The sequence below is a fragment of the Myiozetetes cayanensis genome, unplaced genomic scaffold (assembly GCF_022539395.1).
Source record: "Myiozetetes cayanensis isolate MyiCay16 unplaced genomic scaffold, myiCay2020 scf22, whole genome shotgun sequence".
NCBI classification, from domain to species: Eukaryota; Metazoa; Chordata; class Aves; order Passeriformes; family Tyrannidae; genus Myiozetetes; species Myiozetetes cayanensis.
In genome coordinates this window covers 7,206,661-7,232,169 of record NW_026087434.1, presented here as the reverse complement: position 1 = coordinate 7,232,169, position 25,509 = coordinate 7,206,661, and the positions used below count along the sequence as shown (strand labels likewise).

The window sequence follows — 25,509 nt, the reverse complement described above, 5'->3', positions numbered from 1 at the left end:
GCAGCTCAGGACCTGCTTTAGTTTCCAGCCGTGGGCAAAGTGACCTGGGGCTATGCCCTTACCCCTATCTTTTAATTTTTTTCATGGAATCAAAACAGAAATATGACCCAGCAGCTTTCTGCTCTTCAGAAATAGCATTTCAGAACAGCTCCCAGCCATTAAAAGAGCCCGGCAGAGCAGAGGCCGGCCCGTGGCTGGAATAGTCAAGCAGGGATGCTGCATTCCACAGTTTTAGCTGGGTCTGCCTCTTCCTGCTCCCACACAGCTGCGGAGGGTCAACAACTCCATTAAATGAGCGCCACAGCAGTGTGCCGAGATTTACATATTTAGCAGCTCTCTCAGCATCTTCAAAGAGCCCCGAGCTGTCACTGCGGCCCCGCAGCCGGGCTGGTCCCTCTGTTGGAGTACCCACTCAGGAAGACAGCAATTATCTCCGGGGAGGATTTGCAGCGAGGGGCGACGTGTGGGAGGCAGATGAATCACGACTCGGCCCCCTCCTCCGCCAGGGCCCGGCAATGAAGCCACGCACAGGCAGCTCAGAGGCTCCTCAGCTGTGCCGTGCTCTGCCTCCATCCCGGCCATGCCCCATTATCCCGGTGCTCAGCGGGATTTAAGCTGCTTTTGGCGGCTGCAGCCCTGGCTTTAAGGGGCAGTGTCTGCCATCTCAGGGGATACAGATGGCATCAGGATCTTCCCCTGTGACGCCATCAGAGAGGTCTCTCTCCCAGACTCACATAACTACATAATTCCCATGCTGGACCCTGTTTACATCCCTGTTTAACACCTTCCCCTGGCTCAGCCACAGGGACCTACATTTCCAAGAGGGTGACGCTCTTCTCCTGGCAATGACCCAGCAGGGGTGGCAGCAGGGATCTGCAGTTTGGCATCACTGCAAGGTCAGTTGTGGCCTCTGAATTCACTCTCCCTTGTCTCCTGCCTTTTCATCACTTGTGCTGGTGCTCGTTGTTGCTGTAACTTCCCAGCAGGATGCGGCTCTTTGGACATAGTCGGTATTCTTGGCACTTGCCAGGCTGCCTATCTGCTGCTTTTATCCCCCAGTGCTCCCTCTCATGCTGTCAAAAGTGGTTTTAACTCAGCAGCAGGTCCTGAGAAGCCAGTGTGCCTCCAGCCTCTCCGCTGGAGCAGGACATTCCATGTAGCTTAGGAACCTGCAAGGTGCTGCTCTTCCAAAATAACAACACAGGGCTCCTCTGGAGGGTGGCCAGCCCCAGCCCCAGGCTCTAAATAGGCCCTAGAGGGGCTGGTTGTGCTCTATGCTCTGAAATGTTAATATATATTTATTATATACATAACATACAAATACATACATATGTGCTTTTCCTCTGGCATGTTCCTTTTGGCCCATCAGTGCAGCTGATGCCCTCCTGTGAGGGTGCAGGGCTGATTCCTTCCAGTCAGTCACAGGGAGCTGGGAAAGGGATGAAGGAATGAAAGGATGCTACTTCACAGCTTATTTGGATTCAGGGGAAACAGGCTTTAGACCTTGGCTTAGACCTGCAGTAGATAAACACCTGCCTTCACAGGGCTGGTGTATCTTGTTACTCCTCTCCATGGGCCTTTGAGGAAAGAGAACAAACAAGTTTGGGGGACAGTCTCACCATGTCTGCTTGGCCACAGCCACCTCAGCCAAAGGCAGGAGGCAGGGCCAAGGACCCAGCCAGGATATCTTTTATCCCCTCCGTGGAGCACAGCACTGGTGGTGATTAACCTCCTCTTCTCCTCTCTGCAGGGCTGGGGTTTATAACTCATGTCACAGTCCCTGGGAGGAAGGAGGATGGGATTCACCAGGGGCTGCAGGAGCTGCTCTGGGAGGAAAGGGCCAGGCAGGTGGGAAGGGGCTTGGCAGAGAGCCCCTACCCTCTAGTCCAGGACCTCCAGGCAGTTTAGATCCAGTTCTGACTTTAGGAAGAGGCAGTCTGGTGATTATTGTTTCTCCTGCTTCTTACAGGAACTCTCCTGCCCTTGGTGCAGCTCCAGCCCTGGCACACTGCTGCTGGGAGCCCTGGAGATGACTGGAGACCAGATGCCACCTACGGGGGAAGAAAAACCCTGGAGAGCAAGGCTGAGCCTGGACCAGCCCCATCAGGGGATTTGTAAGGTCTTGGTTTCAGCAAAGAGGATGAGAGGAGGGGGCAGAGGAGGACCATGGTCACATCGAGCTGTACATGTACAAGGTGATGCTGCTCTGAGCCATTTGTGGGGAGAGCCAGTGGTGTTTGGTGAGGGCAGCACGAGCAAGGAGGGAAGGGCTGGGTAATCCCATGCAGGATCGTAGAAACATGGAATTGCAGAGTGGCTTGTGTTGAAAGGAACCTTAAAGGCCATCTTGTTCCAACCCTATTACCAGGGGTATGGACACCTTCCACTAGACAAGGTTGCTCCAAGCCCCATCCAGCCTGGCCTCAAATGAGGCACTGGGCACTGACTGTGTCCCCTTTCCCAAGAGAGCAGCATTCCCTGCCCACTCAGCCTCTGGAGGTTTACTGGGCTCACTAAGACAGGATGAAGGGTTGCCATATGCTGCATCATTTGCTAGTATTTCTTTTCCCTGATGTGATCAGGACTCAGGGGTTCCTGCTGAGCTGTTTGTCTGCCTGATGGTAATAAACAACCAGCTATCCCTGTGGGAGGGTCTTGAGGCATTCCCTGTGACCCGAGCAGCGAGCTTTGCACTGAAGCGCCTTTCCTGAAGGCACCAGCTCTTCCCAGCAGGGAACGGACAGGGTCTCTGTGCATCCGGGACGCAGCGAAAGAGGAAAATATTGGGAGGGTTGGCCAAGGAGGGGTTTTGGAGCAGAGCAGAGGAGGGTCGAGGGTTCACCTGCCCCTGATCTCGGAGCCCCCAGCCCGGCGGACAGAGCCCGGCTGCAGCCCCGGGGAACACGGGCCGGTGCCGCCCGCTCCCCCCGCCACACCGGAGCCGCCGGGAGGCGACAGCCCACGAGGTGGCACCAGAGCCCCGCCACAGCCCGGGACCGGCACACGGAGGGCGTCCCGCTACTCTGGGGGCATCCTGCACCCTCCGGGAATCCTCGGTGGACATCACGGCAACCCAGCGGCCATTCCAGTACCCTGTGGGCACCCCAGAACCTGGCAGACGTCCCCAACACCCAGCAGACATCCTGGCACCCTGCTGGCCACCCAACTGCCACGCATCCTGCTATCCTGTGGGTATCTCCAGTACCTGGCAGGCAACTCACCACCCTGCGGGCATCCAGGTATCCTGCAGGCATCCCAACATCTGCCCCTTAAGGCCCGAAAGGCCTGTGCCGAGATGCCCCGTGAGAGATGCATCCAGTGCCAGCAGGGTCCCAAGGAGGAAGGACAGGGCTTGCTTTTCACCGGTATCTCTACAGGGAGATACTGGGTGTCCAGGGTATCCCGGCATTCTATGGGCATCCCAGCACCTGCTGGGCATCTTGGCACCCTCTGGGTATGCTGGCACCCTCCTGGCATCCTGACAGCCTCTGGGCACCAGTATCTCAACAGGGAGACACTGGTGATCTAACCTACCTGCCATAAGGTGGTTAGATCACACGGGCATCTCGCTTCCAGGGAGGATGTCCTCCTGCAGAGGGAAGGCCATCACTTTCCAAGACGGCCTAAATAGCAAGAACGGTGCCCAAACTGGGCATGGGGCCGCTTGACATGTGTCACTTCGCAGACATCTGGCATGTTTTGCTTGGTGGGACTTGCGGAGGTCCCCTGGCATGTTGAGCAGGAGATGTTCTTTTTGACACTCAGGGACTGCCAAACCCAAAGCACGTCAGTGCTGTGGCAGCCCAGGTCCTGGGCTGTTGTTTCCTGAAGAGGCAACCAGTCCTCCTTCAGTGCCACTTCCCGATGGAAGCACATCAGAGCTCCAGCTGGGATCACGGTGCGAAAACACACCCGGCTCAACTCCCTCTAACGAGCAAACAGCCCTGACTTGTCCCCATTATAATCCCCCTGCCGTGAGCCCAGCCAGTTGTATAATGTGATTGTTTGCGTGGCTGTTTGGGACTACCTGAAAGCCCACTGCTGCTCTGCAGCAAGGAATTGCCCTGGAGAGGGCCAGTTTCCATCTCCACACGCGGTTGTGCCCATTACGTGTATCTATATTTTATTAGCGGCTGTTACAATGTACATTAAGGAGATGATGAGGAGCATCACCGTGCTGGATAAAGCTCTGCTTTGAAACCTCGAGACGAACGTGGCGCCAGTTCAAATGGAGCCAAAGGGCACCTTCTCCCCCTCCAAAGGCCTGATTCTGCTCCCACAAAGACACAATTCTCCCTGGCTACAGAGGGAGAGGGGTTGGTATCTTACCCACAGCTCCAGGTGGGCTGGATACCTTATCCACAGCTCCACGGCCCTGGGAAGATGTGCCACACTTCCCCTTCCAGCACAGCAATGGTCAGAGGGTAAAATCCTGTGCCAGGGGCACTTGTGTGCTCAGCAAGTGCTGAGTGCTGCCTTTCAGCCCTACCCCTTGTCCACTTCACACAGGTCAGGGACTGTGGACAGAGGTCTGTATTCCCAGAAGCACATCCCTGGAAACTGCTGTAAAAACACTGAATGGATATTTAAACTGCCTTTTCCCAAGGGTATGCCACTATTTTCCTACCCAATGGTCCCTTTTAGCTCTAATCTGTTCCTTATCCCTGGGGTTGGAGCCGAGAAATGCTCCAGTGAGGAATCACATGAACACGCTGCCCTCTGGTTAAAGTGATGCTGTAGGGAGCCACTAAATGCCAGTGTGGAGGTCGGGCTGGCCTGTGGGAAGGCAGGTGCTGGAGTGCCTCACTCCCTGATTTGAAGGCAGGACAGGGATAGTTTGTATTTCACCTCTCTTGGAACATCTCGCTGCCCTGCCACCCACAGCTCCGGACAGCCAAGGAGCCAGGCAGAGCTCCCAGTGCATCCCACACACAACCTCTTCCCCAGCCTCTTCCCAGCTGCTTCCCAGGGGTTTAGGGCCATTTGCAAGGGTGGAAAATCCCAGCAGGCCTGAGGAGAGGGTTCCAGAATTTCTGAGGTGAGCGTGGGCAGATCTTTATCCAGGCTGCTTTTCCTGAAAGGAGAAGGGGTTGATCCAGCTGGGGCAGAGCAGTCTGGCATTGGAGGGAGGGAGAGGGCAAGAGGGAAATCACTGCTCTGCTGCTCCTGGGAGTTTTCCTGCAACAGCACAAGTCAGGCTGAGGATTTCAGGCACTTTCTTGATACTCCAGCCAGCACTGCACCAGCAGGGAGATCTAGGGAGCAAAGAAGCAGGATATACTGGGATAAAGGTCAGGCAGTGAAGGCTATTTCAGATTCCTTTAGTTCTTCACTTGTCAGAGCAGTGAGACCTGCTCAAAAAACTTTTCTATTTACAAAATCTTTGCAGATGGCAGAAAAACCCTCAGAGTCAGTGAAGCCAAATATTGAGCTCATTTGCACACCCTAATGAGGGCTTCTAGGAACCATGAAAAGCAAGAAGACCAGGCTTTGATGTTGGCTGGAGAGCAGCTCCCAGCAAAGAGCAGTGCCCAGTGCCAGGATGGGCCCCCCCCTGTGCTTAGGGAGGTGGATGAAGCTGTGCAGCCCCCACCATCACTGGGGCCAGGGGCTGATGCAGTGCAGCCCTCCAATCCCTGGGGATCAGGGGCTGATGCAGTGCAGAGGCTCCCCCATCACTGGGGTCCGTGGGGTGATGCAGCACAGCCCCCCTATCCCTGGGAACGATGCAGAGCAGATACCCCCACATCCCTGGGGATGATACAGTGCAGTCTCTCCATCCCTGGGCATCAGAGGACAATGCAGCGCAGCCCCCCTATCCCTGGGGTCAGTGATGCAGTGCAGACCCCCATCCCTGGGGACCATGATGCAGTGCAGCCCCCTGATCCCTGCGGATCAGGGGACGACGTAGCACAGCCCCCCATCCCTGGGGTCGGTGACACAGCTCAGCCCCCCATCCCTGGGGTCGATGGTCGGGGATGCAGCTCCCCCTCCCACCCCTGGGGTCGGTGATGTATCACCCCCCCGCCCCTCCCTCCCGGTGGGCGTGTCCCCTGTCCCCGCGGTGGGCGTGTCCCCTGTCCCGCGGTGGGCGTGTCCCCTGTCCCGCGGTGGGCGTGTCCACTGTCCCGCGGTGGGCGTGTCCCCTGTCCCGCGGTGGGCGTGTCCCCTGTCCCGCGGTGGGCGTGCCCTCGCCGTGGCCCCGCCCCGGGCCGTTACTTGCGGCCCCTCCCCGCCGTCGCCGCTGCCGGCCGCGCGCTCCCCGCTCCCGGCGCCATGGCGGAACAGCCCGACGAGCGGGCCCCGCCGGCCCCGGCCCCACCGGCCGCCGCTCCCCCCGCCGCCCTGCCCCTCTCGGCCGCGCCGGGCGGCTCCCAGCGCCTGCTCTTCTCGCACGACCTCGTGTCGGGCCGCTACCGCGGCTCGGTGCGGTTCGGCCTGGTGCGGCTCATCCACGGCGAGGACTCGGAGGAGGACTCGGAGGAGGGCGGGCGCGGGGCCGCGGCCGGCGGGGCCGCCAGCTCGGGCGGCTCCGAGTCCGGGGGCCCCGGCGGCGGCGGCGGCGAGGAGGGCCGAGCCAGCCCGTTGCGGCGGGGCTACGTGCGGGTGCAGTGGTACCCGGAGGGCATCAAGCAGCACGTCAAGGAGACCAAGGTAACCGGGGGGAGGGATGGGGGGGCCCCCCGCGGCTCTGGGTCCGTCCCCGGGGGCGCCGCCTCGGAGGCCTCCCGGGGCAGGCCCTGCACGGCCTGCGGGTGCGGGGCCGAGCTGCGGGGCCGGGTGCTCCGGGGGCTCCCGAGAAAAAGGGGGTGGTTGCTCCCCCCGTTTTTCCCCCGTGACCCCCGTCCTTGCCCGGTGTCCTCCAGAGGGTGAAATCCTGTTCGCTCCCTCCATCACCCTCCTTCTGGCAGCCCAGCATGGATGCTGCTGCTGCTGCTGCTGTGTGTGCCGGTGCTTTACTGGGGCTTCACGGCATAAGGAGAAGCCTGGCTGTGAAGGTGATTTGAGCGAGCTTCCAGACCCGTCTTACTTGCTGGAGGATGTTGGCCAGTGTCTCTGCCTTTATTGCACAGTGTCGTCATCGCCTGTTCTAGGGGAGTCAGCAGCCGAGCAGGGGAAACCTCCACTGGATAAAGATTTCGGCAGGAAACAACCATGGTTTGGATCTGCCCTTGTTTACGTGAGCCCTCACCCCTTGCTGATGAGGCGTATGTAGATCTGTGACCTCTTAATTATATCTGACGAGCCACAGGGTGTAGGTCTGCGTTGGAATATTCCCACTTCCCAAAGTTGGTCTGGCGTGGGGTTTTAGCACAGGCTGAGTGACAGTTCGGAGACAAAAGCGGGCGAGGGGGGCACTGTAATGGAGCACAAAGGGGCTGCCAGGGATGGGCGTTGCATCGAGCAGAACCGGGCGCCTGCACTGTCCCTGCAGGGTCCCTGTGCCCCTCTGGGGGGCAGAGGGAGGCAGGAGCCCCCTGGAGACCCGTCTGCTTTGCTGTCTCAGAAACGGCCCCGTACGCCGAAGGAGAGGGGGGAGACTGAGAGGGAAGAAAGGTGTGTTGCAGTCCTACAGGCATCGCTAGGATTGCCAGTGCTGGCAGAATGAGCTAAATTTAGGTGGTAGTGTCATTAGACACGTGACCAGTTGGAGATAAGGAAAATGAAAACAGGTATTCAGAAAAGATGCTGCTATGTGACTTATTTCTACCTTTAAACAACAACAAAAAAAGCTTATTTTCTCCAAAAGACCCCACAATTCAATCACTGCTCCCTCCCAATAAAATCTCCGTGTGCTGTTGCAGCAAAAATTTGTCCCAAGTTGAGTGTGGTTTTCAGCATCTCAACAAAGCTGCCTCGATTTGGGTGAGTAAACACGGATTTAATGTTGCTGTTGAGTTCCCAAATCCAGAAGTGTTAGATCTGACTTCAGTCGCTTGGTAACTGTACCCTTTGCAGTGATAGAAAAAGCAGGACTGGGGAGGATCAGAAATCAAAGACAGTTATGTAAATAAACTGTCTGTCTGTCTTTCCTTTTCACGGTCCTACTCTGGTGTAGTTGCCTTTACCACTCGGGTAATGGACCCCAGGGAGAAGTTTCCTGAGTGCTTGAGAAATTTAGGTGTGCTGCTATTGATTTTTTCATTTGAAAAGCTGCCCACTAACAGAATTGAGAGGCATTGTGTACAGTCTGCACTGCAGCTCGGGGTTGCTAAAAACAAACCTGACACCATTTGGAACATGCAGTTGGACTGATCATGGTTTCGTGGTTATAATCAGGTTTTTTAGCTGTCCAGTGACCCAGCCCTTTTGGAGTTACAGCAGTGTGTGAGAACCAGCCAGGTAAGCCTGGCATGCTTGTCACTGTCCCTGCTGGGAGGGGTACAAACCATAGGCTGTGGTTGTCCTGAGTCTAAGGTTTCTTGGCTTTTGGGTGCTGTTGCCTGAAGATACCTCTTCTGGCTGTGACTGACACTCTAGCATCTTTGGCTGTGAGATTCTTCTTTGATGTCCTTAAATATTAACCTGTCATGGTCACAGCTAAACTATAGGCTCCAGAGGGTGCTTGTTGTACCCTTTTATTTCCCTAAACTCTTAATTCTGAAATGGGCAGAGGGTAAAAGTGCTCATGGGGGCAGGGCTTTCGTGTGCCTGTTTTGCATATTAGGTCCTGCTGCCCTGTGGAAGGTGCCTTTCTGCCTCCCGTTTGTCAGGTGCTGTGAACCCTGGTGCTCACACTGGATAGAGTGTTGTAACTGAGGGAGAAACAAAAGTCGTTGCAAATTTTGAGGCTGGTGAAACTGCACCTTCGGCTCCCAGTGCAAAGGTCAAAAGCAGCTTTCTGTACCCAGTTATAATCCTTGAGCTTTCCTGTCTTTTCTTTAAACTATGGACAGTTAATTTATTTATTTTTTTTTTTTTTAGCCAGGGAATAAGTTGGCCAGTCACTTCTGCTGGTGCTTCTAGAAGTTCAACACTTGCTGTTGCTCTTTTCCTGTTGCGAATGGTAGGCAGGATGCTGCTTAAACCTGGGCACACAATCATTGATGTTAATCAGTAATAGAAACTTTCTCTTGAAATAGAGCTTAGCAGTTGGTACAAAGCCCCACCAGCCCCTGCAATAATTGTATATCTGAGCACATTCCTGCCTTTGGTTCCCCTGTTGATGGTCATTAGCAGTATCACAACAATGATGTGAATAACAGGAGAGCCAGGATTTCTTACCCTCTGGCTCCTCATGCTCCTTTGCTGCTTTCCACGACCATTTAAAACACTGTTGCTGAATATTGTTAAACCCAAGCAGACCTGGAAGGGAGAAAGCTTCCCTTTCCAAATATATTTGCCATCCATGTCTTGCCTGACCCAACAAACCTGCAGAGCAGTTTCTCTGGCTGGCTAAAGCTGTTCTCTTCTCTCATGGTACTGTTTGAATGCTCAAATGCAATTTGGAATGCAGATTGTAAAAGCACTGTGAACTGGTGTTAACCCCTGATGATTTTTGTGACAAATTAGCAGGAGTACTTGAGACCCAGCTGAATTTTAATTTCAGGGCTTCTCAGCTGTAGTTTTAGCATTCCTGCTGCACACTTGAGCTGCCTTTGGGAACTTTAGGGAAGTGCTCAAACATATTAGGTATTAGTCAGCTCTGGGGACTTTGAAACGCTGCTGTTCCTTCCTCCTGCCTCTCACCTGAGAACCCTGGAGCTCTCTGCCACCTTTCATTTTCACAAAGCCTGGGCGAGGCAGGTGGGGGAAGTGGAAAGTGCAGGTGTTGTGTTTCAGCACCTTATCTGAAGGCCTTCAGTTCCCAGTTCCTGCCTGCAGCTCTGTGCCTGACTCTGGGGGCCAGGGCTTGGTGTGATGCTGTGGTGCACAGGGAGTGCTGATTGATGGACGTGTAGGGACCATGCAGGCCCTCAGGCCTGCCTTAAGAGTCAAGGTGCAATTCTTTTTACAGTTTTTGGAAGCCTTTTTTGTAAGACCTGGAATACAGTTGGGTTTGGATGACTTTCTTACCATGTTCATCTTTGGTTCAGAAACAGATTCAAACTCTCAGGACTCCTCAGACATAATCCAGTGGCTTATAAACTCATTACCTGGAAATTATTTTGATGTTACCTCCAAAAGACTCTCTATGAATTCAGCTCTGCTTCATCCCACACAGACCTTCTGTTCCTTTCCACCCTTTGCTGCTATAATTTCCTGACCTCAGATATTCAGTCATGAATATAAGGTTGCAGGAGAAGTTTCTGAAGATCCTCAAGGTCCGTGTTTTCCCTCTGTCCCTTCACAGCCGCTCAGCCCTCACTGCTGGGGTCCCAGCCCTGCGGTGTGTGCTCTTCAGATGTTAATCTAGCTAGTGACTCTGTGGAACCTGATTGCAACTGAGGGATGGAAACAGCCTTCAAAATCTCCCATCTTCAAACCTGGCAGAGTGTTGGCAGCATGGGTACATTGCAGCAGGTGAAGAGGGACAGCAGGATCCTTTTCAGGAGCTTTGGGAAATGCTGCCACGGTGCAGAACTCCAGTTTTGTTGCAGCAAACAAATTCCAAGCCCATAAATCTATTAATAGTGGGTTTTACTGCGGGAGGAAGCTGTATCTAACCCTCCTCATGCATCTGACATTTCAGTTATTCTCCCAGGGGGGCTCTTTGAAACCACCTGATGTTTGTAGCTGTTAGAGACAGAAGAGGCTTACTGGGATTTTTGCAGTTCTGCGTAAAATAGAACTGATTAATGTGTGACCTTTCCATCCTGTGAGTATCCATTGCAAGGTTAGGTACCCTTGAGTCAATTCCCCGTTCCACTTTGATTTGTTTGGCTCTTGTGATGTAGACTTGGGGATCATCATTAATATTTTACTGCAAAAGTGGAATCTGGCACAACTCGCAGTGTGGAAGTCTCAGGAGTACTAAGCAGTGTACACTGTTACTGCTTTGTGTACAGTGTGCACAGTCAATTGGTATTTCAGGGGTTGCAAGTGGCCATCTGGGCTAAGCCATTTATTATAATTATTCCACATCTAGACAGGAGTGTTATTTTTAAAATGGACGAAGCCTGTCTCCAAGCAGGCAGTTTTTGTGACACGCACTCTCCCAAGGTGTTCTCCCTTCCAACGTGCTGGCATAGCTTAAAAAACCCTAACTAAATTAGTAATGCTTTTAGGACTAGTAAACAAACTAATGTGCACTAAAAGCTTTAGAAGAAATCAATCAATGCCTGTGACAGGCTTTGAAATACCTGTGTGGGTGAGGCATTTTGCTGCAGCTTTCTCATACAAGTTCTTTCTTTGCTGATGTGATGCAGCTCCAGTGCAGACTTCTGCAAAAAAAGCAACTTTCAGCAATTAAAAAAAGTTTCTATTTTAGCTGAAGATTCTTCATTGGAATGACAAAGGTTTGACAGTTTGAAAGTTTGTGGGGCAAGGTCTTGCTTGCCCATGGCAGCTGTCCTCAGCTCCTCCCCTTGTCTTCAGAGAAAAGACATTATTTTTAATGTTCAACATCTGTGTTGGTGCTGGGAAATAATTGGTGTTTGCAAAGCTAAAAGCCTCTTCTCCTTTGACTGTTTAATTACTTGGGGGATTGCAAAGGCTCAGAAGGTGATGACACCTTCCGAAATGCTACTTAGGAAAAACCTGCCTCATTGTTTCCACTCCACTGTTTCCTCCCACCATGTGCAGGGTTTTTACCCAAACAGACCTGTGTTTAGGTAGCTCTAATCACAGGAGCTGCACTTTAAGATGAAGCCTTTGCACTTGCTTTCGATCTTGTCAATCCTGGTTTTCCTGGAACTGACAGGTGGGAGATGATGGCTTGGTTTTCTGCTTTTTGTGTAGTGCTCTGGAGCACTTGGCCTGTAACTCAGATCAGGCTCTACCTTGTGTTGCTGGTGTGTCCCACTCCTGAGATCTTTGGATCTGTGGCAAGGTAGGAGAATGCTAAATCCTGGAACAACAACAAAAAAAAAAACCAACAAAAAAAACCCCAAACACAACCCTAGGGAGACTCCATGGTAATATTTAGGCTTTTTTTCCATTTGCCGTTGCAGCTAAATATAATGTGCATGTTTGTGACTGAAACCAAAACGTTCTGCTAATTTGAATTTATGAAGTTAAGTTAAAGCAAGTTTCTCTCAATGACAGTGTCCGGGAACTTGGCAGAGGTTTCTCTTTGACAGATACTGGTAGGATTTTTTCTTTCTGAATGTTAAATGTTCCAGTGAAGGGAGCAGACTACGTGGGGGGTAGAGCAGTAATGATTGTAAGAGGTGATTAAAAACATCAAATACTATGAAAAACGTGTGGTTTTCACAGTAGATGTGGTGAAAATTGCTGATTACTGTAATAGCTGCAGCATGGGCAGATGTGCCTGAGTTTCAAGTTGACAGGTGTCTTTTTAGCTTTAATGCTGTTTGCAGTCTGTGCAGACTGAATTTCAGAGAGAATCCTATGCCTGCAGAGCACACACGGCCCAACTTGGTGCAGTTTGGTGTGTTACAGGCTCAGATGTGCCTCTGGATAGAAAACATCTCTTGCTGTGCATTTCAGGGTTATTCGTACCAGCCTCGCGCGTTTAACTGCACATCTGGCAAAAAGAAAGGCATGGAGTCAGTGTGTCTGCTGTGCCTTCTGCCCCAGCCTTTGGGAGAACCTGGACTGGGCTGTGGAAGTGACCCAGGTGGGAATCGTGGATGTTTACTGTGCTGAAATCTTCCGAGTGTGGTGTAGATGGGAACAAACATAGTGGTGGTGGATGTGATAGCTCTATGTTGGATGTGTGCCTGTGCTGGGCAAGTCCAGGTCATGTTACCTTTGTTTTCTGCCGCTGGTGTTAGGGTTTAGAGTGACTGAATGGAGAGACAGATCCAATAAGCCAGCCACCTGCAGATGGAATTCCTCCCTCTTACAGAACGTGACCTGTAGATCGAGGCCGAAATCATGGGTTGAGAGTGATCAGATTTTCAGACTAAGAAATCTGTACCTCTGCACCCCAGATGCTTTGGATTGTTTTGAAAAGAAATTACATCACTTTCATGCTTTGTTCAGCCTTCTCCAATGGTCAGGTGCAGATGGCAGCTCAGTTCAGGTTACAGGTAAGACTTCAGCTAAATAGCATTGATACCTGTATGTTGTAAGCTTAAAATGTACACCATGTACCTGCTGGTCTAAAATTTACCAAATGAATAGTTAATGTGTGGAAGTAGTGTCTAGAGCAGTGTCTCGATGAACCCTTCTAGTTTTGGTGGTTTTTTTGGACTTGCTCCCTCTGTTAGCTCCTGGCATGGGGTAGGAGTTGCCTGAGTATACAAGGGGAGCAGGTGGAAGCCAAGACAGAAAATGCTTTTTGTGCACATATGCTGAGATCTTGGAAGTGGGACATATCAAGCTACAGCTTTAAATAGTCTGTCCAGTCTCTCAAAGGGTTTGAACAACCTGCTGATGTATGTTGGATGCTCTAGGTAGGTGCCTCTTTGGGATTACAAAGCTGAGGGTTTTTTCCATGCTTTTGCCATTTTCTTTAAAATTGTGACCTCTGTTTCTTTCCTCAGCAGCTGGTGCTGCAGCTCTCTGTGTGAAAGGATGGTCATTGTGGAGGCTGTTGGTGGAAGGTGAGACCAAGGACTTGCAGCAGAGCAGGAGAGGACAGGAGCACTTGGTATCCAGCTGTAGCTTCCAGACCAGGAAAAAATTAAATTCACAGGAGTACATTAGGAACAAGGAAACCCTGCTCAGCTTGCATTTGCAGTGGTATCACTTCACAGCCTCTGGTTACAGCCTCTTGAGTTGAAGAGAAGCTGCACAGCCGTACCCTTGGTCCATTAAGCAGGATGGGTTTTGTACAACAAAACTGCAGCAGCGGTACCATGTGGTTCTGTGTTCTGCACACATCAGACACAGCCTCTGTGGTTTGTTCTTACCACTGCCTGTAAAGCTTTCAGCTTTTCTGCTTGTGAGGGGGGGCGTTTTGGAGACTGACAAGTGAAGAGGGCTATTTAATCACCAGCTGAAAAGATCAGGAGCTTAAGACTTTTAACTGGTTTTTTTTAGCCCAAAGCTGGGAGTTCCTGGTGCATCATTCCTGTGGAAGTGACTGGGTAGTTATCATTTGTCAGTGGATGATGAACCTTCTGCTTAGTGAAACACACTAATTCTGTGAGCTGGAATTAGTTCCATCATGGCTGATTTATTTTTTTACCTGCTTTTGAAAGGATATAACTTCTTTGAGAATAAACGAATTTTGCGTGTGAATCATTCTGGTTGTAAGAAACGGTGCTGCTTTTCTGCTGATAAGGATACTTAGCAAATAAGTAGCACTTTTCATCTTCAAAGCATTTTCTGGGCTCTGATGTGGCAGTGCAGTGTTGGAAAGGTGACAAAAACTTTCCCCTCAGGTGACTCTGGGTAAGACAGCTGGAGTTAGTGCTGCCAGGTGGTGTTTTCCTGGTGTGTGCTCAATGCCTTCTCTATTTCACCCTTTCCAGGGCTGGAGAAATTGAGTTGTCTGCTTGGTGGAAAAACTTCTGATGTTCCTCAGTGCAGTTACAGCTATGGATTTCTGTCTCAGAACCACAATACATTGGTTATTTGGCATATATGTGAAATGGGATGCTTGGGAACTTGATGATGTAATTACTGTATCACTTGGTATTGTGGAACTCGAGTTTGATTGGTTATACTGGTGTGAGGAGCTAGTCTGAATAACCCAGCGTTTTTAAAAGTTAGTTTAGGTGTAAATCTAGGAGATGTAGTCAGTGAAGAGCAGCCCAGATACAGACTGTTAATTTAGACCATGGCAGTGTTTCTAGGATCAAGTGGATGTTTCAAGCCTCTTGGCTCATGATCTGTTAAAGAACTGGTCCTAGATCTCGATCCTCAGTGAAATTGTTGGCAGCAGCTGCACTGGAACACACTTGGATCTTGAGTAGCACTCTGATCACCAAGGAGCCTTTGTATTTTCCTTCATCCAGCCCTACTCCACGTGGCACTAAAATGGTCATTCTGCCCGTCCCAAGTGCTCTCACACCTTTACTTTTCACTCTTTGAGGTGAGTGTCCCTGGAGCTGCTTAATATTTTTGTTGAGAGTTCATCAGATTTCCAGCAAGACCCTGTTTGTCTTCTGGTTTTGCTCTTCTTTCTGCTTTTGAAGATAAAAGTTGTTTTTTTTCTTTTCCTCTTGGAAGGTGGGTTACGTGTCTAATCCAAGTGAATAATTCTCATGACTGTTGCATTCATGCTTCTGTTCAGCCTCTGAATCCAAGTTCCTTGAAACAACATTAGTTTTGAGACAAAATAGCCACATTTTCTAAATTTAGAGTTCCTAGGCAGCTGGATAACAGGCTGGAAATGATACATCATGAACAGCCTCTTTGTGTTTGTTTTGTCCTCACCACATATGACTTCTGTCAGAAGCCTTTTCTCTGTCCCTGTGCTACAGGTTGTTGAAGTTGCTCTGGTTTCCCACACTCAGGTACAGCCTTGTCTTAGTAAATTGTCTTTGGGTTTGGTTTAAACCAGAAAGTGGGAGCAGGGAAGAGGGAGGAATCTCCATCCTTCCTGGAAAACTTGTGGGTTTGTGTTATTTTTTTGGTTTTTCTAAAGTCTGCAAATGTGGGTGATTCATTCCCTTCCTCTTAGAGTTGGGCTGGCCAACGTTTTGGGTGTATTCCAAAGAGGTTGGGAGGCTCTTCCTAAGGAGGTGTAGTAGTATGTAATCATAGAACTTCCTCAGCTATGCATCTCAGTACATTCCTGAAATACATGAAAGAAGAGAGCACCCTGTGGAATGACACAGGAGGCAAGGTGACACTGTACAGGAAACACCAGGATTCCTGGCTGGCTGCTGAGGCTAGGAGGAAACTTCAGGATTTTTTTTTTTTTAATTCATTAATTGATATTTTTATCAATGCTGTGGGATCTCAGTTTGTGTTAAAATTGGACAGCTAGATTCAGAGTGTGTCCTTGGCTCAGTAACTGTGTTTCCACCTGGGACATCTGACCTGTGCAGCTGAATGGCCTCACTGGCCCTTTTGACTCTGGGACTAGAAACTTCCTGTGTTTAGTTTTGTGTGGTGTTGGGGATTGTGCTGGTACACGACAGAGAAGTGTCATTTGCTTTGCAAATGAAATCTGCCCTGTAATGATAAAGCAAAGTGCAGTAACAACATGTGTGCTGGGCAGGAGCCCCCTGTGAGCTGGTGAGGCATCACTGCAGCAGCAGCAGCCTGCTCATGTGTCCCTCAGGGAAGGTCTGTCCTAAAAAGAGTTAAGTCTTTGCTTTGAGTCCTTGAATTAGGAACCTGTCCCAGTCTCAGTGATAAAAGTTGTAATTTCCAGCATAAACATGCAAACAGTTTACACCCATCTCTTATTGTAAAAAGCAGATCTGGCTCCTAAATAGCTGCTTGTCTTTATACATGTGCTATTATGTGGTGAAGCATGATTATTTTCTCCCTTTTCACCCTCAGGCTGTGGATCAGTTCCTCCCCGAAAGGCTTTTTCCCTGCTATTCCTGCATCCCTTGTCTGCACCTATTCCAGCTCACACCACACTTTCTTGATCAGAATTGGCTCTGGCTGCCCTGATCAGCCTCGACTACCTTGTTGAATGCTATTAATGTTTCTTTCCCGAGCCTGCCTTTGTCAGAGCCCAGGTGTTAGATGAAAACTTCACACTTCCCATATCAAGCACTCTTTGTATTTCATAGGAGTGTTATGTGATCCGCTCATATTTCTTGTTTTGTTGGGGATCTGAGAAAGAGATTAATTTATAGAAAATAAATATCACCGATATGGTAATTGCTCTGGTCACTGTGTAAACTCTTTAGTTAGAGGAATCTTTCTGCTTTTTTTCAGTGTTGACACTTGGAGCTTTGGAAGAAATCCAGGCTAAGTTCCTGGCTTCCCCTTAATGGTGCTGTCTTGTTTGGGGTTTTTTCTATTCACAGTAACATAATTTAGTACCAAATTGCCACCATTTGGAATCTGTCTGCTCCTGCACAATGGTCAAAATAATTGTGATCTGAATTTCTTCTTACCTTAATGTAGTGAATGCCTGAGTGTGTGTCGAAGTAATTCTGTGTATTCTGCTCTTTAATTGGCATTCAGGTGCAAACATACCATGTGTATTCACACCTAATGTTTCTCTCACAGGGATGCTTCAGTTTCTTTTGTTCCTGCCCCACGCAGTTGCTTTCTCTTCAGCTTACAGCAGTCTCTGATTAGCATAAGTACAGCCATGCAGGCGAGGCAGCTCTGGGGAGGAAATACTCTTATCTGAGAACTCCCAAAGCTGCCATACTCGCTGTAAAGTGAGCACTGCAAACAGAGAGCTGCAAAAGCTATTTTCATTCCCTTTAGTGGTTGTGGAAATGGTTCGAAACTGATGGTGTTTGAAACCCTCCCTGCTGGGTCTGACAAACTGTTTGACCTTGGCCATAGTTGGGTGGATCGGTCTCATCACCCACCCTACCTCTGAGAAGTTACCATCAAATGTATTTTAGTGTCCCGGTGACTGACATGAACCTTAACTTTCTCTTCTGATAATCTCTTCTAATCTGGCAGTGATAAGTGCTTGCTGTCAGGAGAGCTGTGATGAGAAATGATGGGGCTGAAAAATCAGCTTTTAAAGGTGGTGTTTTGTAGGGCAGATTCCCATCTCTGTGCTCCTGTGCTGGCTTCTCTGAATGAGTGTTGTGCTCATGTGCTGCTGAGGGGGGGGGAGTGTATGGAGGAGGGAACAAACTCAGGGTGGAGAGTTCTTCCTTTCCAGAACTGGGATTTTTAGGACTGCTTAATAGTGTTTGGGCTAGCAAGCCGTTTTGTAGAAGCATTTGTGAGCAATCCTGAAAGTCTGCTGTGTGTGTGGCTCCTTTTTGCTTCTCCTTGCTGCTGGAGGAATGGTTGATGGCAGTGAACCGAACACCCCAGGAGCTGGGGAGAGTTTATGATACTTGCTCTGGAAAGCAGCCTAAGGAATCTTTATAAAATGCCAGTTGTTTTTGTTAGTGCTGCTTACTTAGCCCTGTTCAGAGTGCCTGCCTCTGATCTGCAGTGCTGGCAACGCTTGAATGAAGCCTTAAAACAAAAGATCGAGGATTAGATGCAGAATGACATTCAGAGCATCATTGTCCAACCTGTGTGTGCTACCGAGCGTGGTAGAAAATACTCCAAATTGCACTTCTTAAGTATTTGCAAGCTGGGCTCTTAGCTCAGCTGGTTCCTGCTGTGATGTAGAGGATCAGGTATTCCTGCTGCACACAAAAGTTTGTTTTGCTAGTGGGTTGTTTTTTCATAGCTCTTTCTTTCATTTTTGTACTGTTTTGCTGCTTCAAAGGCCCTGAATTGTTCATGCCCTTTGGTTAGGTTTAGTTTTCTCCTCACACTTGGATCTCTGGTGCCTCACTGGCCTTTTTCCCCCCACACTCATTTATCCTCACATCCCTGTCTTTGCTGTTTTCATTGTTCTCTGGGAGTTAAGTTATTCAGGGCAGTAGCATGTTCACTGCTGTTGAGAGTGGTCCCTGTCCTGCTCGGGGTGGTGGCAGACCTGTCCAGTGCTTTGCCTCCCTGTCTGGCAGGTCATCTGTTTGCCATCTCAATTTTCCAAGTTCATCAGAAAAAAAATCCCTGGATGTTTCCAAAATGCTTAATTAGTTAAGTATGACCTAACCTGGGAGTGTTGCATCTGAACTGAGGAGTCGTGTTGAGCTGGGCTCTTAGTTTTTCCTGATAGTGAATGATGCTGCTGTGTGAGCCAAAAGGACTTTTTTCTTTTTCTTTTTTTTTTTTTTACCACTGAATTGCTTTAGGATATTTAAAATTAAGCAGGACGATCTGTCTTCTGAAGAAGAGTAAAACAAAGGATGTTTCTTGTGTTCCCAGCTGGAAATGAGGCCCTGGTAGGAACACTGCAAGGTTAGTATGTGCTGTGTGAGTAACGAGTGCTGCTGCTTCAGCTTGGCCTCATCCAAACAGTGCCTTTGAGTTTATCTTGTGCTTTCAGGAAAACAAGGCACTTGCCACATTCAGCTACACTGTGATTTAGCAAAGTGGCAAATCTCCATGAGAGACCAGGAAGAGCTTTTAATCAGAAATGACAACATACAGTCTGTGATTTGCACCCAGGCCTTACGTGATGGGTGAAATCACCCTTCTCAACACTCACCTTGCTATAAATAGCTGTTTTCACTGGGGGCAGGTGCTACTGAAATGTCACTTGGGTGAAATCTGAGTGATGTGTGTGTGCTGGAGCAGGGAGAAGCATTGTCTTCATCAGATGTATTGAGATCTGTGTGTCTCTGCCAAGAGATGTTGTAATGGTGAGATAGATATCGATCAGAGCTCCTCTCTGAAGTGTTTTGAAACTCTAATATTTCCTTGAATTATCTCCCTGCTCCATTCAGAAAAGCTGCTGCTGTTGTTAAAACGTCACACTAATAGATATGTGTTGTTTTTAGCCCACCCTATCCCCCCACCATGAGTGATTTTCTTTTTCAGGAAACTACACTTTTTCAGTTCTTATTTTTGTGTGCATCAAAAGAGGTGATTTTTTTCCCCCATTATTATGAATAGAAGTGTTGTTTGAGTGCCCAGACTCTTTCTAACATCTGGCAATATGCTTTTTGGTGCACTGTTCAAGTATCTTCACAATTCTCTTTTTATAATTGTCCTCTGAAAGAGTGAGCCATGATGACTTCCCACTGAAATATTTATCCATTGCAGTGCTGCTGTGGGACTTGCCTTCTGATGCTGAGGCTTTCTGCAAGGGGAAAATTGCAGTTTGTCGTGATCCATTCAGCCCTGGAGTATTACTTGAACTCTGTGGAGAGGTCTGAGATCAGTGCATGTGGTAGAAGAAAAGTAGGATTCGATTGCAAATTGCCGTTATTAAGATCACTTTCCGAGATGAACTCTACCAGTCATCACTTACTCTTGAGATGAGAGCAGCAGCTTCTTTTTAAACTTCACTGACATAATTTTGTGAAACTACTGTGTCAAAAATATCTTTCCTGGATGAAATAGATTTGTGACTTTTGAATTATGGGCTTTGACTTTTAAGCCGATGTCAAATCTTTGGGCTGTTCCTGTTCAAAAGGCGCACGACTCTTAAATGCTTCAGCACTGAGGTACTTGAGGCTTCTGAGCACCTGCTGGAAGAATTTGGATACCCAAAACCCATGGAAGTTATCTGTGCACTGCTCTGCTCCTCTGTCAAGGAGGCTTTTAGTGCAGGTGCTTGTGAGTGGTGGTGGTATTGGGACAGTATAATCCTGAAAAGGAGCTGGAGCACAGCTGCCGTGGAAGACTCAAGCTTGATGGCCAAGTGTGTACCACACCTCTGTATAAATAATTTTCAGTAATTCCCATTTTTGTGTTACCATCTCAGCCAGGGTTATTGGCCAGACTGAAAGCTGGGAAGGACTCTGAATTTGGGGCTGAAGCAGCATGTATGTTGTACAGAGTGAGAGTACCTGCTTGCACACGTCGGGGTTTGAGATCTTTGTTTCATTTCCCCGGCTCTGGTACCTGGGATGGAGAAGTTCAGGAGAAGGGTGTGATGCTGAACAGCACCAGGAACTTGAGAGGTACCAGTGCTGCAGGGAGGGGGGAGGGCATAGCAGAAATGGTGTCTGTGGGGGTGGGTCCTGCTGCAGGGTGAGGCTTGGGCCTGTCCTGCCACTGGGAGCCTGGATCTGGCTGTGATTTGGCTGCCAGACCTGTCTGACCACTGCCTCAGTGCAGAGCCCTTTTCACTGACACCCACCAGCTGTGTCTCAGCAGAGTTGCCTTGAGGAGGGAAAAGTTCGAATAACAAAGGAGAGAAAGTGCTTGTTTCCTTCCAGTTAGAGGGAACCTGAAGCCTGATCTCTCCTCAGTTTTTTCTGTTTGGGGTGATATGAACAAAAGGAAAAATCGTGGGATTTTCTTCATCTGTGCTTTCTTACCCTGCCCCTGCTGATCTCATATCTCTCTAAATCTCAGGCCTATTTTTGTGCAACATAATCCTTGTTGGTTTTTGACAGCTTATTGTATGCACATTCTCTGTGCATCTCCTGATCTTAACTGCTTAGTGTGTAGCAAAGCAGGAGTTATTTTTACTGCTGTCAGTGGTGTTGAGCTTTGCAGCACTGGGCGTATCCTGTTCTGCATCACACATCAACAAAGCCAACAGCCCTGGGAGGAATCAGGGATCTGTGCTGCTGCTGGTGATGGAGGGGGCAGGAAAATGATGTGGTTCAGCTTGTAAAAACTGCTGGGCTTTTGAATACTGATACAGGATTGAAGAATTGTAAAGCTGAAACACGTCCTGATGAGGAGAATGCGTTGATTGTTTTTGAAAGGCTGTGGCAGTGAGGTGTGTTATTCTGTCACTGCTTTTCCCAGCTGTTCTCAGTTCCTGTTGCATCCTTGATGCCCTCAGTGTGAGCTGTTGTCCCTGATGCCCCACTTACAAACTGTGTCCATGTCTCTGGTGTGCCCAAGGGAAGCTCTGAGCAGCTCAGGCTGCAGCCCTGAGGGATGGGCCTGGCTCCCTGGGTATGCTGCTCCAGAGCAACTTTACACAAATTCCTTCTCTTTTGAGCTTTCTCTAGTTCCTTTTTAGTTTCTTTGGGACTTTTGTAGGGTGGGTTTGGGAGTATGTGTTTTGGGGGGTTGTTTTTTCCTAGCTCTGCATTAGTAGAGAGGAGAGACTGTATCTTGGAACCAGTTCAAATTTCCCAAAACTTTGGGGAAACAAGGGTTAGGTGTAATCCTTACATGTGAATTTTTGTGTTTTAGTACAGTCCATGAGTCTGCTTGTTTCTGTTCTCTTCACTAATGGCTCCCAGGCTCCTTTCTTGTGGAGTTGAGGTTGATGACTGCCCCAAAGACCTCTCCTGAATTTGTGTTCCTCCTTAAATCCAGTCTTGACTGCAGTTTCTCCAGGAGACAGTCCATTGTCCAGCAAGGTAAAGCAGCCAGCCAGGCTCAAGGGGGACATGTGGTGGCTTTGGTGTGCATCAATCCCAGTGGTCTCTGGAGCACAGGGTGCTGTGAGTACTGCCTGCCCTCGTTTGAACGTGATGGCTTTTCTACCACTCTCTCCTGAAGCTTCTGCAAACTCTGTGTTAGCTGAAGAGACACGAGGCTGCTCCATCCATCCCTGCTGAACCCTGAAAAAATGCTGGAGCTGATTAAAGAGGCACATTCCCTCTGGAGATGGGGCTCCTTTGAGCAAAAGAATGTAGGTCATGGTTAAGTATATAAAATGGAAAAAGACTCCATTGTAGTGGCAGCGTTTCACCTACATAATCCAGTGAGGTCCTTGCACTAATAGAAACCTGTTCTTACGTATATGCTCTTTAATATGACTCATTAAACAGGCCTAATTAAACAGCAGCTTCAGCCCTGCTAAATACCATGGCACATGTGATCCTTAAGGCTTTAGGGTTGGCATCCTGACCAATGCATCCTCCTTTGTGCCATCTTTTCCCTGTCCAAATCATAATTGTCAGGCTTCAGTGCCCAAGGCAAGGGTAAAGAAGGAGAGCAGCGAGGTGTGAGGCGCCATTAAGTACCTGATAGGATAAAGGTAATGTTGCATCCATGGCTCTCTGAGCTCCGGGGTAATGAGGAATGAATCCGAATGGATGAATTAAATGGGGGGGAAGCTGGCTGTGTGTGGGGAGGGAGGTGCTCTGTGTTCACTGCATGACTCTGTTGCAAAGGCATGTGTTGTAATGGGCAGACCACCTAATGCTCACCTGATGAGGGGTGTATCCCAAAAACAATCTGACAGGAAGACGAGGAATGCCTGTCAACAGCGAGCCTAAGGCTGGTGGTTATGGTATGCAGATGTTCATGGTTGAGAACCTCTCACTGAGGATTCTACTTCATCAGGTGCTTTCTGGATTTTTCAGTGTAAGAACACAGTGGTCATTTCATATTCCTAACAAAAGTGCTATTTCTGTGGCATTTCCTGTATTTTCAACATAGTTCTTCATCTTGACAGTATCTTGAGTACATGAGTAGATACTTGAGTATATGTGGAGTGTTCACCTTCCTGTGGAGAAGTGCTGTGTTTTTGTAATTGTCCCCAGTTTAGTGGTGCACCTGGTTTCTCAAAGGTACCATGTTCAACCCCAGCACTGCAGCATTTCAGTGCCTGATGGCACAGTACCTTTGCATATGCACAACCTTTTCAAGTGAAAATCACTGTTGTAAGCGTAGGAGTGTCCTGGTAGTGCCTCATCTGACTTGGTTTGTGCTGCTGCTGGAGGTTGCACACCCTATTCAGGAGTCTGCCAGATCTGAGGCGTGTACAGTGGCAGTTAACGAATAGGGGCAGTTTTAAGGAAGAACTTGGTTTATGTTTAATTAGGAATGACAGGCCATATAATGCAGCCTAAGGCTTATCAACCTATGGATCCTTCCCAGAACATGGGGCTCAGCACCTCAGAGCAGTTCTGCTAATGTTGTTCATGCTAATGCTGTTCAGTTCATGCCATGTGGCTTTTCAGCAACTCTGAAATCTGCTGTCCAGTCATTCCTTTCCTCAGTCAGAGGCCTGCAGCTCTGTCCCCCTTTCAAGGGTTTTTTCAGGACAGTCCTCACCATGACATTTTGGCAGTGCTGCTCAAAGGCAGAGTTCAGTTAACCTCCATTTTGCTGGAAGCCGGGAAGAGGAGAAGGAAGAAGGAAGCCAGAGCACTGCTCCAGCTATCAGGAGCAAAGTGCTGTCAGTCATCTTGGGAGGGTATTTTTATAGTGTTTGCAAACCTGCTCTAATCGTGTTTATAGCTCAGTGTTTCACTGGGGTTGTGATGGACTGAAATCTCTCTATTATAGCTGAAGTCATTAAAGCAAAGAACACATTATGTACGTGGTACATAACAGAGTGGTGTTAAAGCAAAATACCCACTTACCTGCTGCGTATGTGCATAGCAATAGATCCTCAAAAATACAGCAATATATCCTCATTTTAGGAAGTAGGCACCAAGTGAATTACAGTTCCAGGAAATATGGGGCTCCCTGACAAGGATAACTGACTGGGTTTAAGAAGGTAAAATTTATTTTACCGAGGGCACTATTGATTAGTTCTTCACCAGATTGTTTATTCTTTGGTGTGCAGATGCAAAGGCATCCAGATATATACACAGCACACACTTGGAGTCGTGCCACAGCAGGGACAGGGATCAGTGGCTTTGTAATGGATTAGCTGCATCATTTGTCCTTAGCATTTTTTCTTGGTTAAGATATTTGCTGTTAGTACAGGTGAAGTGCAAGACTTGCATCTGTGCTAGGATCTAGAGTGTTTCTGCTCTGAAAGGTGAATGTTTTCTTTAAAGGGAAAAAAAATACTGCCTCTCACTGCCTGGCCATGTGTTCATTTGGAGGCAGAACTGCTGACTTGGGGCAAACGGGCTTTTACTGCTTTTTGCTCATGCTGTCTCGAGTGAGCATTTATTCCTCTGAGGGCATCCTCAGCAGAGCTGCTTATATCAGTCAGCTTACACCTGAGAGAGTCCACAGAGGCTGTGAAGGTGCTTAAGATGAAAGACCTCAGCTCATCTCAGACCTTAGGCTGAGCTGGCACATCTGAAGGAGGGGTGGGAAGGACAGGAGGGGAACAAATGCACTTTTATGATTGTGCAACATTTGGCAGAGGTGCTGAGTCAAACGTGACATCCCCCAATGCCATTTTAGCATCTTCTCTAATCAGCTCTGCATTGAAATATCTTACAGGTAATCTTACTGTCTGATGTTTCTCACACTGGGCCAAGAAGAGGCTAAATACATGTTCCCATGTTCCTACTGAAGGGCTACAAATTCAGAGAAGGCTTTTTAAAGAACCTGCTAGGAGCGGCTTCCTGATCTATGTGCAGAGGTGAAGGATGCATTAGTGCATCCCTTAAAACAGTTTTAAATCCCAGTTTGGAAAATTCTGAGACTTTAGTCTTTGACATTTATGGGAATAATAGTCCGATCTGAGGTGAGTTCTGTTAACAGTCAGTCTCTCCTTGCTTGCCTACAAGAGATGACCTTTTAGAAATGTTTTAGTGAAGGGCAGGTCCAGGTTTTCCTGAGACGCTCATCTCGTTAAAAATGGAAGTTTTCACAGTTTCCTGGTTGGCCTAGAAGTATGTTACTCCCCTCGGGACTCTTCTGATGCTGGGTCTCCTAAACACCTAAGCCTTGCTTGAAAACTTGATTCAAGCATCTTGGGAAATATTATAATATACAGCTGTTGGGCTGTAGAACCTGTGCAGGGCAGAGGAGCATAAAGATGTTCTCCTGCAGCAAGTTTACTGTTGTCTGTGTGCTGTGTCTAGAGGAAGACCAGGCTAGGAAGGATTAACGAAGGTGGACAGGATTTTGCCGTTAAAACCTCTGTAGAGAGACACTTAATAATCTGCCTTTAAGCAGGTTTAGAATGGGAACTGTGTGTACATCACACAACACCAGGGAATGTCTGGCTTTATCACTCCTCTGGTTCCTGTGCCACTGCTGGAAGTGTTTACTTAC

The 25,509-nt window shown here is 48.8% G+C and overlaps 1 protein-coding gene across 1 annotated transcript in view; it reads left to right on the top strand.

Annotated features, from left to right (window-relative positions):
- The first annotated feature begins 6,247 nt into the window (after nucleotides 1-6,247).
- UBE2O (ubiquitin conjugating enzyme E2 O) overlaps nucleotides 6,248-25,509 on the top strand; it is a 61,894-nt gene continuing 42,632 nt past the window's right edge. Inside the window, exon 1 of the mRNA XM_050319022.1 lies at nucleotides 6,248-6,654. Coding sequence (XP_050174979.1) covers nucleotides 6,277-6,654 — 378 coding nt within the window. The 5' untranslated portion in view covers nucleotides 6,248-6,276. The remainder of the gene's footprint in view (nucleotides 6,655-25,509) is intronic.